Source organism: Typopeltis vanoorti, chromosome 8 (genome assembly GCF_054136105.1).
Source record: "Typopeltis vanoorti isolate ZY-2024b chromosome 8, IOZ_Tvanoo_1.0, whole genome shotgun sequence".
Taxonomy (NCBI): Eukaryota; Metazoa; Arthropoda; class Arachnida; order Uropygi; family Thelyphonidae; genus Typopeltis; species Typopeltis vanoorti.
Window position 1 is genome coordinate 68,833,988 of NC_143556.1, and position 17,800 is coordinate 68,851,787.

General features: G+C 37.5%; 1 protein-coding gene across 4 annotated transcripts in view; it reads left to right on the forward strand.

The window, feature by feature from the left end:
* LOC150104074 (ufm1-specific protease 1-like) overlaps window positions 1-17,800 on the forward strand; it is a 131,405-nt gene that overhangs the window by 102,170 nt on the left and 11,435 nt on the right. For all 4 annotated transcript variants that reach the window (XM_090397274.1, XM_090397275.1, XM_090397277.1 and 1 more), the window contains one exon: window positions 7,289-7,365. In XM_090397274.1, coding sequence (XP_090253400.1) covers window positions 7,289-7,365 — 77 coding nt within the window. The remainder of the gene's footprint in view (window positions 1-7,288; window positions 7,366-17,800) is intronic.

Genomic DNA, 17,800 nt, shown 5'->3' on the forward strand with positions numbered 1-17,800 from the left:
TGCAACCAAATTCTTGAGTTATAGAGCTATTGTCATTAAAGCTTTGCTGTATGGTTGTAAAAATTTGTACAGCATATCACAGGCACCTGAAAAACTTGGAAAAATATTAACAAAGACAGCAATTCTGTCTTTGAAGAATCCTTAAAATTCACTGGGAAGAGACACTAACATCATAAAGCTAACTGCATAAATATTGAAGCAATGATTATCTGCCATCAACTTTCCTGGATTGGTTATGTTAACTATATGTCATGTTAACCGTTCCAAAATAGATCTTCTCAGAACAAGACGAGGACATACAAAATGCTTCATGAATAATCTCAAGGCACATATGAAAAATGTGTAAATATTTTCAGCTACAAGCTCTAGCTCTATATTAGTCAAAATAGAGGGGACATTGTCTAGAGAATCTTAGTATTTTAAAACTGTACAGTGGACTTCAAAGAAGAGAAGAGAAGAATAAAAAAGCACATTAGTCAGACCGAACCACCTCAGCAGGCTGAGGTGGTTCGGTCATTTAGAGAGGAGGAGTATGTTGGTAAACGAGTGGAGTGCATGGAGGTGGAGAGAAGGAGGAAAAGAGGCAGACCCAAGCTCAGGTGGAGGGATAAGGTGGCAGAGGATCTTAGGGAGAAAGGATGGAGTCGGGAAGACACCTTGGATCGGAAAACCTGAAGGAAGAAGATTAAAGATGGGAATGCCGACCCTGTTTAACACGGGATAAAGGCTTAGCGAAAGAAGAAGAAGTCAGTTGTTTTATAGTGTGTGTCCACTTTCTTTTTATTATAAGAGAAATAGTTGGTTAATACCACAGATTCGTACCTGGGATATTGTTATTATGATAAATTAAGAGATTGGGTGAGAGACAAAGGAAATTCAAAAATAATATTTATTTACAAATAATATTAGTGTAGATTTTTCTTTATTATCTTAAATGGTGTGTGTAAAATGTTTATGTTTCACAAGTGTAATTTTTCATACAATTTTTCATTTCAAATAAATTATCTCCTAAAGAGAATATAAAGGGCTACACATTTCACACAGTTAAAGAACATAAACATTACATAAGATTTCTTCTCTTCAAAATCAAGATTTTATGAGAATAGAAAAACTTTAAACTAATAACACGCAGTTTCTTCAGCTATCAATAATGGTCAAAAAATATAGATTTCTTAACTCATGCCTGTTTTTCCTCTAAAACAAAAATTTAATTTTTGTTCAGTCTTTCTTAAAAAAAATAACGTATTTCTTTTATATCTTCTTTGTAGTATCAATTGCTTTCGCTTTAGAATATGAAGATGGATTTTTCCTTGTGGAAGGTTCATCATTATCCTTAAATACAAAAAGTTCATTTCTTATAGTTTACAGTGTTTATCTAGAATACATTTTCTGCATACCATATCAAAATAAAACAGAACTGTTCTTTACTTCAGAGGAAACTATATAAATACTTATCTGTCACAACTTTACTTCATATAAAGGAAGTTCCTCTGTTAATTTTGGGATAACTATTTGTTTCTCTCATAACACTCTTATCCGTCTTTTTGTTTCAGAAATTCTCTTAAAACTCTTTTCTCCCCTAGATGTAATGTGAATACAGCTGTGGGATTGGATGGTATACGAGCTCAAGTTTTACATGAAGGTGCTAGGAAATTGTCACTGCCTTTGACCAAATTGTTTAATCTAAGTCTCAACTCTAGTCCCAAGGGGGTCGAAAGAGGAGAAAATAGTTCCATTGCATAAAGGAGGCGCCAAGATTGATGTAGCAAATTACTGACCAATCAGTATATCAGGAGTTGTTGTCAAGGTACTGGAAAAATTGGTCAAGAGCAAAATATAGGAATGAATAGGCAGAAATGAGATACTATATTGAAAGCAACATGATTTTGTAAAGGGTAGGTCATGCCTCAGTAACTTGCTCACGTTTTATAATACAGTGACAGCTGAACTGGATAAAGGTAATGGGTTTAGAGTGATACTACTGGACTCTGCAAAAGCCTCTGACAGGATACTGCATGGAATTCTAATCAACAAACTACATCACATGGGGATGAATATAAAGTTGGTGAAGTGGATAAGAGAGTGGTTGATGGAGAGATATCAGAGAGTGGTTGATGGAGAGATATCAGAGAGTAATTTACTCAGGAATAGAGTCCCAAAGAAGGCCTGTGACCAGTGGAATGCCACAGGGCTCTGTTCTTAGGCGGTACTATTTAATCTGTACATTAATAAGATAGGAAAGTATCTGAGAGGAACTGTTCAGTTGTTTGCTGATTTAGCAAAATTGGGTAGAGCAATAGTTAATACAGATGATTTGGACAGACAGGCAGTCTGGGCAAAGGTGAATGGATGTTCGTTTAATGTGGCAAAGTGCAAGGTTATACAATTTGGGGTGAAAAGATTAGCAGCAGTATACCACATTGGTGGAACTGTACTCCAGGAGATTGACAAAGCCTGAGATTTGGGAGTGTTGGTGGATAGGGAGTTGAAGTTTAGGGGGGCACATAGCAAAAGTGGCTAAATCAGCTCATCAGATCACTTGGTTACTGAAGAATACTTTGACGAGCAGAGACAAGCAAGTTATTGTTCCTTTTTATCAAGCCTTGATAAGACCCCATCTTGACTACTATGCCCAGATCTGGGTGCTATAGTTTCTTCTTGATGGGGAGGAGATGGAGAGGATCCAGAGGTGAGTGACCAAGATGGTAGCGGGTCTATGGAATGAACCTTACGAGAATAGGTTGAAGATTTGTGGGTTACAGAAATTGGATGACAGGCAGAAAAGGGGTCATATGATTGAGATATACAAATTACTGAAGGGTTTTACAAGATTAATTCAGAGGAGATTTTTCAGAACAGGTCTGGTGGTGGGAGAACTAGGAGTCATCCATGAAAACTGAATAAGAGTGTAGTTATCAAGGGTGTTGGACTAGGTTTTATGCTTGGAGAGTAGTGAACGAGTGGAATAGATTGCCAGAGTCTGAACTCATTCACAGTCATGGCACCAAAGCAAAGTATGATGGAAATGGTGCAAATGTTCTTGACATGATGTTTAAAATCTCCCTCGATGAGTCCAAGGACTTCTTGGAGTTGCCTGTAGTAATAATAATAATAAAACTTCCAACTCCCTTCTGGAATGTCCTCTTTCTTTCTGTGTTCTAATGAATGCATCATTCTTCTCACTACTATCTGATGCGGTAATCAACATGGCGTTGAGGTGAAGAACACTTGTAAACAAGTGAGCAGTTCTTCGCTCCCATGAAAACGTCATCGGGAAGTTCAATAATTTCTTCTCTCAAGTCTGTGTTACAGAAATAAAAAAAAACTACATTAGAGATAAGTCCTTTTTACAAATGAAAATATCACAATTAGTTTTCAATGGGCTGTTATTTCTTGTAATAATTTCTAATTATTACAAGAAATAATACATTTTTCCACTATACATTTTTGGAAATATTTAACTACATGATAAATAATAAAAAAAGTTATCCTTTCCTTTTTATTTAATTATTTTATCTAATTCAGCCACCACTCAAAAAAATTAATGTAAGATAATCGGATATCACTAGATAGCAGATATTCTACACAGTCATCTCTGATTTGCAGTAACTGGTTAGACAATGAACATAGTCATTTGCAAGTGAATGAAGGAACATATAACCAAGCAATTGAAGAAAAGCATTAAAGCTTTTTTTTTTTTATGGAAGGTAGTTGATGAGCATATATTATTGGGAGGAGGCAGTATTTATGGTAGATATAGAAGTGTTTAGTCTAATTGAAGAGCAGGTCTGATCTAATTCTTGATAGAGGGAACAAGGGGTTCAGAAGTTTTGGATTTGGTCATAGCATCAGAAGAGTTGATAATAACTGAGATGACATCTCCCACCAGTTGGAGGGAGATGTGGTTTTGACTTGGAAGATGAATAGACATGCAGGAGTATTAAAGAGACTGGAACGTATGTGGAATTATAAGGCAGGTGATTATAATAGTCTTAGACGTCAACTTGGAGAAGTTTCATGGAGGGAAGAATTGGAAGGCCAGGATATCATTAGTGCTGGGGAAATTGTGAAGGAATATTTGTTAGCAGCAATAGTAAGCTGTATTCCACAAGTGAAGAAGAGGACACAATTTGGAGTAAAGTGGATGACAAACAATATTAAACAAGAATTGCATGCGAAAAAGAGGCTATGGAAGAGATATAAGGAGACAGGTGAAGAGCAGATGCATGAAGAATATAAGGCACAGGCCAGGAGAGTGAGGTAAGGAAAGTGAAACTGGAATATGAGAAGAGATTGGCCCTAAGATCCAAAGAAAATCCTAGGGAATTTTTTAGCTATGTGGCCAGTAGGAGGAGAAATGATTGTGGAAGAATGACATTGAGGGATAAAAATGAGAGTAGAGTGACTGATGCAGAGGACTTAGTGGAATTGGTCAATGAACACTTTATTGGAGTAGCATTTCATCCTGGAGGAGTAAATTTTAATACTAGAGGGATAGGGCAGGTTTGAGGTTTAGAGGTGCAGGAGGTTAGTGTGTTACAAATACTGAGTACTCTGGATGTCACAGGGGCAGGCCGGCAACATGTGCAATGTGTGCGACGCACACAGGCACCAGGATAATAAAGACGCCAAAGATTTCAGGCGAGGAGGAAATACTTAAAAAATATATTATTCATTAAAATTATATCAAAATAAATTACATTTTTTTTTAAATTTTAATTATATTTTAGAGATTTGTCTTAAACAAATTATTTATAATCACTTACTTGTTATTATTCCTTAAGATTTTATTTTATTCTGATCCTAGTTCTCACAAGTAGTTTAGCATAAACATAAATAAAGTTAAAAACTGCAAGTTTTTAACTTTATTTATGTTTATGCATCATCCTGTAATTTATTTATTATTTTATTTATGCATCATCCTGTAAACAGTAAACTCATGCTAGTTCAAGTAAAAACTTGAACTAGCATGAGTTTACTGTTTACAGGATGATGCGCTTTTGAATTTGTTTAATCTTGTTCAAACTCGCATTTGCTCCAAACATATATAAGAAAATCTGCTGCAGTTTTTAACTTTATTCTATATTCTGCTGTTATCAGCAGAATATAGGCAACATCTTGCAATATACCTGAATCGTCATGAGAAAAATTTAAATCATTTGAACAATTGGAAAAAATGGACAGAATTAATTACATCCTTAAAAAAATAAAACTTGTATTGATCATTTGCAACAAACAGCTTTAGATAATGAAAGGAAACATTAGTATGAAGTTATAAAAAGAATAAGATGAGATGTTAGAAAAGTTTAATGCTTTTATTTCGGAACACATGCGACGTGCAGCTAATGATCCTAACTTTAAAAACATGCCCTGCTATTTAGGAGATAAAATTCAAAATGAAATACTCACTTTATTGGCATCAAATATTAAAAATAACATTTTTATAAAGTGTTTTTTTATTGGGGTGTGGGGGCAGCAACTAAAGTTTTGCACACAGGCGCCGGATGCTACTCTGGCACGCCCCTGGGATGTCAGTAAAGCTGTGTGAGTTTCAAGGAGGTATTTCACCACGACTTTTGAGAGAATGTGCTAAAGAACTGACAGCTCCTATGACCTGGCTTTTCAATGAACATCTGGCTATGGGAAAGATGCCCAGGGAATGGTAGGAAGGTAAGATAGTGGCATTGCATAAGGGCGAAAGCAGACTGGAAGCGTCTAATTATAGAGCAGTTTGTGTGTCATCAGTAGTTGTTAAGATCTTGGAGAAATTAGTTAGGGACCGTATACAACATTGGAAAGATGAGGGTAATGTTATCTGTGAGAGTCAACATGGATTTGTGAAGGGACGCTCTTTTTTTAGTAATATGCTAGCCTTTTATAATGAAGTTACAAGAGCAGTAGATGAGGGAAAGGCATATACTGCCATTTTCTTGGATTTAGCAAAGGCATTTGACAGGGTGTCACATGATAAGCTGATATTTAAGTTGTGCCACATGGGTTTGGATGTCAGGTTGGTCAACTGGATTCAGGATTGGCTGTCTGATACATATCAGAGAGTTGTGTATGGTGGGGCAGTTTCAAGGAGGCAAAGGGGTTACAAGTGGGGTCCAACAGGGCTCGGTATTGGGACTTATATTGTTTAACCTTTATATCAATGACATTGTCAGTGGATTGCAGTGAGGGGATATTCAGTTGTTTGCAGATGATGTGAATCTGGGAAGGGTTATTAGTATTAGTGCAGATGTGGTAGCCCTGCAAGAGGATCTGAATAAGCTAGCAGATGGGCAAATGAATGGGGGTTCTCGGTTTAATGCAGCAAAATGTAAGGTCTTGAGGTTTGGAACACATTGATGGAATGCTGCATACTCTATTGGAGGAGCTATACTGGAAGAAGTAGGGAAGACAAGAGATCTGCGGTTAATGATTGATAGAAACCTGAAATTCAGTGGCATATTGCAAAGGTGGTGAAGGTAACACAGAGGATTTGCTGGAATAATGAGAAGGACACTGACCTGCAGAGATAAAGAGTTATCATTCCGTTGTATAAGACCCTGATCAGATCACACTTAGACTATTGTTCTCAGATTTGGTCAAGAGGATTTGAAGGGGATAAATTAACTGTGGAAAGGGTATAAAGGTGGATAACAAAGATGGTTTCAGGACTGTACAATGTTAGATGAGGATTGGCTGAGGGAATGTGGACTGCAGAGTTTGGTGGATAGAAGAAGGAGAGGTGATATGATTGAGACTTTTAAACTGTTGAGAGGTGGTTACAGAGTTGACACAAGGGAGTTCTTTCGCTTGGTTGAACAGCAGGAAGGAGTAATGATAAGGGCCATCCCTGGAAGTTACGAAAATAAACTGTGAGCAAGAGGATGAGGAGTGGTTTCTTTGCATGGAGGATGGTTGAACCATGGAATGTATTGCCTGATAGAGTGGTGAGAGCAAGAACGGTCAATGATTTTAAGGAATAGAATGATGGACTTTGTGTTTCCTAGGAGGGACCTCCAACAATGAGTCTCGATGGACTTTGTGTTTCCTAGGAAGAACCTCCCATGATGAGTCTTTTGACTCCATGGAGGCCTGAATAATAATAATAATAATAAAATAAATTGATAAAACTGCTGTTTCTTTATGTTTATCCTAAAAATGTTTCTGAAATCACGAAGCATAAACTGTTTTTTAATAGTTATAAGGAAATATGATTTTGTCAGAAATATTAAATAGTAATATAATTTTAATAGGAGCACTAATTTAAATTATATTTACAATTTTTTTTTTTTTTTAGGAGGTAATAAAGATAACTCTTCAAAAGGAATTTTAGGAATCTCTAGGACTGTTTCTGGAACTTACCTTTTGATTCTGGTAAAAGGATTAAGATTGCCACTTGGTGCACCAATTACTTTCTTATTCCTCTCAGTTTAATATTTTCTAAACTAATAGAGAAACTATTTAGCAGAATTTGTCTCGCTACCCAAGACCTCTCAGCTAATGAGTGATTACCAGTATAAATTTGTTTAAAAATTTTGAACAGATGCCATTGCATTATGGGATACTAAGGCAAGCAATGTGAAGTCATTAGTGTCTGTATGCAAGTAGCCCAGTGGTGAAGATACTTCACATGTAAACTTTGTGTGCCTTACACTTGGACAAAGGATTAAACCAAGAATGTAATGTCTTGGCATCTTTAATTTATATTTGTCATTAGCTGTAATTTTGGGTGATAAAGATTTGCTAGTTAAATACTTGGTATGCAAATCTTTATCTCCCAAAATTACAGCTAATGCCAAATATAAATTAAAGATGCCAAGATGTTATATTCTTGGTTTAATCCTTTGTCCAAGTGTAAGCAAACAAAGTTTACATGTGAAGTATCTTCCACTGGGCTACTTGCATATAGACACTAATGACTTCACATTGCTTGCCTTAGTATGCCATAATGCAATGCACACTCTGGAGCCAGACTCAGAAGAGATACCAATGTTGAATTAATGCAGTTGAAGTAAGTCATTTATTTCCCATATACAAGTAAAAAACTTTCAACAGCTAATACCAAGTTACTATAGAGTTCATTTTTTCACTTGACTGAAAACTCCTAGCCATACGCTGTCATCCTGTTTTCTTATTTGACAACTGCACTACAAAAATAAACAAAACACCTAGAATATCTTTTTCAGTCTTAAATCTTGAATAAAAACTAAATACTAAAATAAAAATTGCTCTTCATTAGGCATTTGACAAACTTGATAGCGTTTTTTTGAATTGATAGCAAGTAAAGTCAAAAGATCTTATACTATCATAGAACATTGATCCTCTCTGTGTTGTAGTTAGGTATTTATAGATAGGCATTTATAGATATATAGGTATTTGTAGTCAGTATAGAGTGTAGCATTTATACTATATATGCCAGGCTAGTTGGCTAAGTGGATAGCATATGCACTCTACAACTAACAAGCTGTGAGTTCAAATCCTACTGTGGCATTGATGTTTGAGAAATTTTTTATGTGGTAGATGATTTTCATTACTTGGCTTGAGACCAAAATATGAAACTTTTTTCAAGCCACTTCAGATATCCAACAAGTAGTTTGAAAAAAAGTTCCATATTTTGGTCTGGTAGAGCAGTGGAATTAGATAATATAATTCTGCTGCTCTTAGCAGACTCATGGTAGATAGATAGGTGTACAGTCTTTTGTGAATCCCATCACATTTTGTGTTGGGATTCACATATTAAAAAGAAAAATATTTAAAGGATGAGATAATAAAAATAAAATTGAACTTTCTTACCACAGTGGAAATAATTTTTGTGAAGACAGTGTTCCAGTCTTGCTTAGGATGTTGTAAGTGAAGCTTGGGCATTTGTAATAATTGTGGTTGGGGAAATAAGAGTAGAAGTGGAGAAGAAGGTCATTAGAGATTTGGAATTTTTTTAACTTTGTGTATCTGTTAACTAAACCTAGCTTGAAATGGAATTAAAAACAAGAAAGAGAGGAGGGGGTGGGGGAGGTAATAAATAATAAACTACTAGAATAAAGAGCCTAAAAGGCTTCATTCTGGAGAAAGTAGTTATTGATCTGCTACTAATGGCTCAGTTAAGTAAGTTTGAACGCGGTTAGTAGTTGGAAGGGGACCAATCGTTCGATGCTGTTGGCACACTCTCCCTCGATGAGTCTTTGGACTCCCTGGAGGTGTCAAATAATAATAATAATATAAAGGATATTGCATGAATGAATGAATTTCAACTTGTAACTTCCCCACTGCTGGGGTAAAGGCCTCTCTCATTGCAGGATGGTTGGATCTACTACTTCCCATGGTGACCCACTCCATCTTGGAAGAGTGTTTATACCCTTGTATGAATGAATGTATGAGGTACATACATCCATGCCTAGGTGGGATTGAAACCTGCAGCCTCTTGGATGGGGAGTGGATACGCTAACCATTCGGCCAGCTAAAGGATGTTATATATTCTTTATTATTATTATTATTATTATAGCCAGATTCAAAATTTCCCTGAGAGCCTATGACAGGGGTGAGCAACCTTTTTAAGTGTGCATGCCAAAATCGCCAAATCTTTGATGCAAATTTTTCTCACGTGCCAACTGGAATTTTGCGGAACATATTATTATTTGGTGTCTTTTCAGTAGTGGAAGAACCTTTTCAAATAATCAAAAATCACACTAGAGCTGTAAAATCAAAGAATATTGTAAGAGTGATTATTGTAAGTCATGCAAGATTGAACGAATGTAAAAATTAGTGAAGTTTTTACTTAAAAGTCCCTCTACCCTGTTGATAGCATGGATATTTTTTATTTTCCTTTAAGTATAATTCTGGATGCCATATACAGCCACACAATTTAAAGATGCAATTTTTAACATCAGCAAAAGAGTAAACAATAATTCTGAATTTTTTTGTTTTTGTTTTTTCATAAAGATCAATCAGACAAGTTTTTCCAATATATTACAGTGTACAATCTCATAATCGTTTTACTTGACTAAAACAAAATAAAATAAAATTAAAGATATTCTTTTATTAATTCTTAATCCCTTACAAGTAATGCATAAAAATTACAGATAAAATAAATGTTATTTTACCTACATAATATATTAAACATAAGTTAATCTTTATCATTTTTTAGCAGAAGACATCAAATCAAAACTAGAAAAAGAAAAATAGTGGACCTTTTATTTATTTAGCATCAATGAGACTTCTGCTGCTGCATTACTAGTGACAGATAATGTATATCAGGTTTATATTTTGTAACCAGTAGAGATATGCATGCACCACTAGTTTCATCTGTAAGGCTACTCCTATTACAAGAATTAACAAAGTTCATCACTGAGAACAATGATTCACAAGAATATGTAGATGCAAAATGAATAGTAATGCTGCTGCAAGGGTATTTAAACATACAAAAGTTTGTTTCTGGAATAGTATTCCAAGTCCTTAGTACCTCGTTTTCCGCACTTCTCTCTGTTACTCCCATCTCTAATCACTCTTTTTCAAAATTTTCCAAATTAACTCTGAGATCAACAAATTCCTGCCTCCCAATTGAGATATGTTGAAAATCAATCAGCTGCATATCAAAAATCATCCATATTTATCCACGAAAACACCTGCAAGTTTAATGCATCCAGTTTTATAGTGTCTAGGAACCTTAATGATTTTGCAGTCTCTTCTAATTCTCTGAACTTAAGAAATCTTAGAGAGAAGTGCTGTTCTCTCTAAGATTGACACATAAGTTGACACAGTGATGCTTAATAATAGCTTCTGAAGACATTGATGATCTGTTTTCTCATCCTTTTGGAGATCATTGATTTTGCAAAAAATATCTCCTAGACTTATCACTGTCTACACCCCTCTTATAAAACTGCTAGTTTCATTTCAAATGCCTTTATGCCATCAAGAATTTTACCAGAGCCTTGTAGTTTAAGGTTCAAGTTATTTAAATGTTTGCAAAATCGATCAGTTTACAAACCCACACGATGTCATAAATTTCTTTATAAGATATTTGTTTATTAGTCAAAATGAGATTTATCTCATCCAGGCATTCCACAAATCATTTCAGAACAAGACCTCAATTAAGCCAACGAACATTGTTGTACATTATTAGTCCATTGTACGTTGAATCCACCTCGTTCAATTGATTCTGAAATTGTCTCTGATTCAATGCACATGCAGAAATGTAATTAACAACCTTGGTTACTGTCTGCATCACTTCTTGAAGTTCCTTTAGGCCAGCTTTTGCAAAATAAAGTTTCCTCGTGTATGATGCAATGAAAACTTATCAGTTGATGACAACGTTTTGCAAACCAATTTACAAAGCCGTGTGTAGAGGCTTAAGTGCTGTGAGGACATCATGTTGGAGGCTCAATGGATTTTTTACAACACTCAAAAAGGATTAAAATAGAATTTAATACTTCCTATATTTCGTCCTAGTCACTAGGACATCTACGGGGATTACAAAAACAACTAATGTAACATGAACACAAATATCATACAATACTAAGCCCAACCACGTGGGTGACACTAAAGTCTTATCTAGGTGGAGCGTTCTCTAAGGGCGGTTGTAGGTGGCCTGGAATGTAAGGTGGGACCTCTGGTGATGAGTGTTTCCCAAATCTTCAGAAGCTTAATGCAGCCGTATTTATTAAGATTTGGTTGGTTTCTGAGAGCTGCTGCTGCTTCTAAGAAAAGTCTCTCTTTCTTGAATTTGCTGTGGTGGAGCATGGTGGTTTTCTTCCATGATACCCTGTGGGTGGTGTCCAAAACATGGTCAGCCAAGCCTGAATGACCATAGTTGTGTTTACAGATGTAAGACGTGTTCCTCCAGGCAGATGAATGCTAATCTGCCTGTCTGTCCAAAGTATGCCAGCTTACAGGAAAAGGGTACTTTGTAAACTCCAGGCAGAGAGAGAGAGAGGAGGGAGCTGATCTTTCGTAGAATGGATAAGGGTAGCAAGCTTGCAGTGGGGCTTATATGCTGTGTGTAAGTTATACTTTTTTAAAATCTTGGCTATTTTTTCGGATGCTCCACGGATGTAGGGTATGGTGATGGCATTTTTAAAATCTTGTGGATGAGAAGGACGGGGAATGGGGATGAAACTGATTATTTTTTTGATACTGTGATCGCTGTAGCCATTAGAGAGGAAAGTGCTGTGTATGTGGTCAAGCTCAGTAGTGAGGGATGTTCCACTGGAACAAAGATTGTAGGCTCTCTTGGTAAGAGTTTTAATAATGCTATATTGTTGAGAGGGGTGGTGGTGGGAGAGTTTGTGAATGTATCTGCCTGTGTGTGTGTGTGGGTTTTCTGTATACAGTGAAGGCAAGTGTATCATTAGGCAGGCGTGTAACTAAGGTGTCTAGGAAGAGTAAACAATTGTTCTTTTCCTTTTCCATAGTAAACTGGATTCTTGGATGTAGGCTATTGAGATGACTGAGGAAGGAGTCTAACGTGTCTGGGCCATGAGGCCAAATAGAGACCCCACAAAAACACAAGTTAAGAAATTAAAAATCTTACTTAAAGAAGTATCTTCCTGGTCACCTGACATCACGAAAAAACTTACCCCGCCCCCGAATATACGGTTTACCAAAAATCCACAAACCCAATTTCCCACTCAGGCCTATATTAGATGCCACCAATGCACCTTGCTACAGACTGTCTAAACAGCTGGCCAACTCTCTGACCCCCCCCCCCCTCACTGGAAGGTCCCCTTCCTATATAAAAAACTCGACCCACCTTAAACCCCTCATAGAAAATTTAACCTTGAATAATGCAGACATATTGGTAAGCTTTGATATCTCCTCTTTGTTTACCAATATTCCCTTAACTGACACCTTATCTCTCTCTCTCTTAGAAAACGTTTTTCCGTCTGACATCTTAGATCTATTTTCCTTTGCCATTAATGCTGGGTATTTTTCTTGGAAGAACAAAATCTACAAGCAGATAGAGGGAACCGCCATGGATTCCCCCCCCCCTCTCACCCCCTTGCCAATTTCTATATGGAAGATTTCGAAAAACGAGCCATAGACTCAGCCCCACTCTAACCTTCTATCTGGCTAAGATATGTAGATGATGTGTTCTCTATTTGGTCTCATGGCCCAGACACATTAGACTCCTTCCTCAGTCATCTCAATAGCCTACATCCAAGAATCCAGTTTACTATGGAAAAGGAAAAGAACAATTGTTTACCCTTCCTAGACACCTTAGTTACATGCCTGCCTAATGATACACTTGCCTTCACTGTATACAGAAAACCTACACACACAGGCAGATACATTCACAAACTCTCCCACCACCACCCCTCTCAACAATATGGCATTATTAAAACTCTTACCAAGAGAGCCTACAATCTTTGTTCCAGTGGAACCGCCCTCACTACTGAGCTAAACCACATACCCAGCACTTTCCTCTCCAATGGCTACAGCGATCACAGTATCAAAAAAATAATCAGTTCCACCCCATTCCCCGTCCTTCTCGTTTACAAGATTTTAAAAATGTCATCACAATACCCTACATCCGTGGCACATCTGAAAAAATAGCCAAGATTCTAAAAAAGTACAACTTACACACAGCATATAAGCCCCACTGCAAACTTGCTACCCTTATCTGTTCTATGAAAGATCAGCTCCCTCCTCTCTCTCTCTGCCTGGAGTTTACAAAGTACCCTGTTCCTGTAAGCTGGCGTACTTTGGACAGACAGGCAGATCAGCATCCATCCGCCTGGAGGAACACAAGTCTTACATCTGTAAACACAACTATGGTCATTCAGGCTTGGCTGACCATGTTTTGTACACCACCCACAGGGTATCATGGAAGAAAACCACCATGCTCCACCACAGCAAATTCAAGAAAGAGAGACTTTTCTTAGAAGCAGCAGCAGCAGCTCTCAGAAACCAACCAAATCTTAATAAATACGGCTGCATTAAGCTTCCGAAGATTTGGGAAACACTCATCACCAGAGGTCCCACCTTACATTCCAGGCCACCTGCAACCGCCCTTAGAGAATGCTCCACCTAGATAAGACTTTAGTGTCACCCACGTGGTTGGGCTTAGTATTGTATGATATTTGTGTTCATGTTACATTAGTTGTGTTTGTAATCTCCGTAGATGTCCTAGTGACTAGGACGAAATATAGGCAGTATTAAACTCTATTTTAATCCTTTTTGAGTGTTGTAAAAAATCCATTAAGCCTCCAACAATTTACAAATCCTGTGACCTTAGCAAACATGCTGGATGCACCATCTGCTGTGACGGATACCACTTTTGAAATATCAATTTACCAAATAGATAATTCGTACATAACTGCTTTACATATTTCAACCCCAGTAGTACATTCAGGTAGTGTTACAAGGTTAATCATCTATTCTCATACTTCGTCGACTCTACAAAATCAAGCAAAGATTGCTAGCCCAGCTGATGGTGTAATATCTGTGCTCTCATCAACACAAATAGAAAAAAAACTTACATTAAGCCAAATCTTTTGTTAATTGTTCTGCTCTATTCCTTTCCAATTTAATTATTCTATCCTTAACTGCTTTTCTACTCACAGAGAGATTTTTGACAATCTTTTCTGAAAGATTGTCAAAAAGGGAAGGAGCTCATTCTAGCAATGCTTCTTTAATATACTCCCCATCACTGCGTGGTTTTCCATGTTGGGCGATAACTTTTGAAATCTCAAAACTAGCCAAACTAAATTGGAACTAGGCCTACTTGAAATAAATTTCATCAAACTATAAAAGTGCTGTTTTTTTTTTTTTTTTTTTTTGTCCTGAGAGGATGAAGAATCTGTAGCTTACTGATGCTGTGTTTAGGCTACTAAAGGGCTGTCAATGATACTAAGACAATTGTTGTGAAGTCATTAGCCTCTTACAAGTAGCTCAGTCATGAAGTCACACACAAACTTTGTTTGCTTACACTTTAAAAAAGGATTAAACCAAGAATATAATTTTTGACATCTTTAATTTTTAGTATAACCAAGTGAAATAACTTTCATCATCAATGTCGATGTGTAATATATTGCCTGTTTCTAAAATGGGGCTCTGGTGAGTGTCCTTCCACAAAAGTATATCTTCATTAGTTGGAAGAAATGCCAACTAGATCTCTAGGTGGTAGATGTCTTTCATCACCCAGTGAAATACCACCACCATTTTACTGACCTGAAGTGGCTGCAGCCATGTTTGGTCACTAGAGCAAGCTTTCTGTTTACCCCCCCCCATTCTTCCCAAGTTCAATGAGAGTGATACCCTCAGTGACATACCAATCTCACTCTAGGAGGCCCTGACCCTTCCCTAGAGGAAACAGCAGTAAAGTAGTTCTGCAAGCTGGTCGCTGGTTAGTACATGGGACAACCATTTAGTAATGAATCTGGATGCTTCCTAATTAGCTAGCATTAAATCTTGCAACCACGTATTTTGGCAGTTCTGGAGGGAGACCAAATACTGTGGCTGGAGGGGGAAGTGTCAAGGCCATGTATGGACAGGAGACGAAGTTCCCTCTGTGTGTGGGTGGTATGTTTGCAAGTCTGTCGCCTCTCACTGCATGCCCCACTTCCTCTTTATCTCTTCCTCACCAAATACAATAGACCACCCAAAGAAAAGCAATTTTATGTGGATCCCAAAAATTCTCCCACAAGAAATAGTTAAAAAACAAAAAATCCAACCAAACAACCCACTAACATTAATTCTTACCAAAAAAAAAAAAAGTTTCCACATCACTTCACCAACATCTGTGGCCTAAACAGCAATATAAATGATGTGCACCATCTTTTATATTGCTGTCATTTAAACCAGAATTACTATTCCCATCACAACCCCAACTTCAACAGCTACTATCCATCTCTTCTGTCCAGACTACACATTACACAGCTCTTTCCATCACAAGGGCAGTACAACAAGGGTAGAAAAGAGCTGTGTAATTTCCACAAGGTTGGAAAAAGCTGAGTTGGGTCTGATGAATGCACTTGTGCTTTCATCAGAACCGACATACCATGTCTGAGACTGCAAATCCTAGAATCCCAACTTTTTGATCTGCTTTGGCTCAAAATTTCTCCACCAAATCAACCTGCCCTTTTCATATGCTTTCCCTATTGCTCTTCAAATTCTCTCAACGACTCTGACCTCTTCAACTATCCCTTTCTAAAGCTTGACTTTCTGCAGTCAAAATATCCCAATAGTGAGGTCATCCTTCTTGGGACTTCAATGTCTACAACTCATATTGGCTCCCCATCTCCAGTTTCATTGATCAAGCAGGCAGGGATGCTGAGGTGTTGTTATTGCCAATAGCAATAACTTTTTTCAGATCATCAGTCGTCCTACCAGAATACCTAACAACCCCCTCCAATTTGCCAAGACGACCTCTTCCTAACAAGCTTTCCTTCTAGGTATGCTGTAACTTGATAACTCAGATCACAATCTCATACAATTCTCTTTTGTTATAAACAATCTTCACACTAGTTCGCAATCTCATGTCCTTGTAGTGCCAATTGTTGTGAGCTGCAGTATGGGCAGCTGGAGTTTTTGGTCTTGAGGCATTTGTGGTAAGCAGATGTTTTTTCTTTTACAACATTGGCCCACTTTTTTGAGAACCAGGGCATGTTGGTCCTCCCAGTGCCAACTGGGAGGACCTCCATTCCTCCTTCCCATGGTCTGACTACTGCTTCAGTTCTTCTAATCCAAGCACTTGCTCAGACTAAATAACAGAAATCATCCTTACAGGAATGAAGGCTTTCATCTCTTATTTCACTCCAAATTCCCAGCCACCATCCAAGCCTTGGTTCTCAAAAAAGTGTGCCAATGTTGTAAAAGAAAAAATGTCTTTTTTACCACTAATAACCCAAGACCAAAAACTCCAGCTGCCCACTCTACCCATACTGCAGCTCACAACAGTTGTAAAGGAATCATTACCAAGTCCAAGTCGGTCTTTGAAAGGGCCAAATGCTACAAACTTGCCACCTACCCAAATATATTTAAATGACCTGTTCTCATGGACTTCCAATGCTATTCATAGCTTTGCTGATGACAGTACACTCCATTCCTCCTTTTCATTTGACAAATCTTGTAGTTCTCAAGTATTAGAATCCTCAAGATTTACCATGACCAGTGACCTGAACTCAGATCTCCTAGGTATATCCCAGTGGAGCAAGCACAACCCTGTAAACTTTAATGTCACTAAAACTAAGTCCTGTCTGATCTCTTGCAAGAAAGTGATCAGACAGGACTGAGAGATCAGATCATTTCCTCCTCCCCCCCATACCTTCAGTAATACTGAGATATCCAAACACGATCATATTTCTCTTCTTGGACTGACCTGCACCTTCGATCTTTCTTGGCACAAACACATTTCAACTATAGTTTCTGCAGCTGCCAAAAAACTTAGTATACTTATTCACACAACACAATACTTCGTAGCTGCTTACTTTATACAAAGCACAAATCTGCCCAGCCAATGATTATTGCTCCCATATTTGGAGTGGAGCACCAAAATCCTCTCTAAGATTGCTTGATTTTATCCAGAAGAGGGCAATCTGGCTAATTAATGATGCCTCTCTCTCTATATATAATAAATTTAGTTTAATCCTTTATCCAAGTGTAAGCAAACAAACTTTGCGCCTGAAGTATCTTCAGGACTGAGGCAACTCGTAGTAAAGGTGGACCAAGCTCATCACTCCTTGTCTCAGTATCTCCCATAATGCAAAGCACATCTCTTTGCAGACATGTGTAATGCTATGCATTAAGGGAAGGACCACTACCCAGACTGGTTTGACCTTTATTGAGGTCTCATCAGTGGGAGCCAGACCCAGAAGTG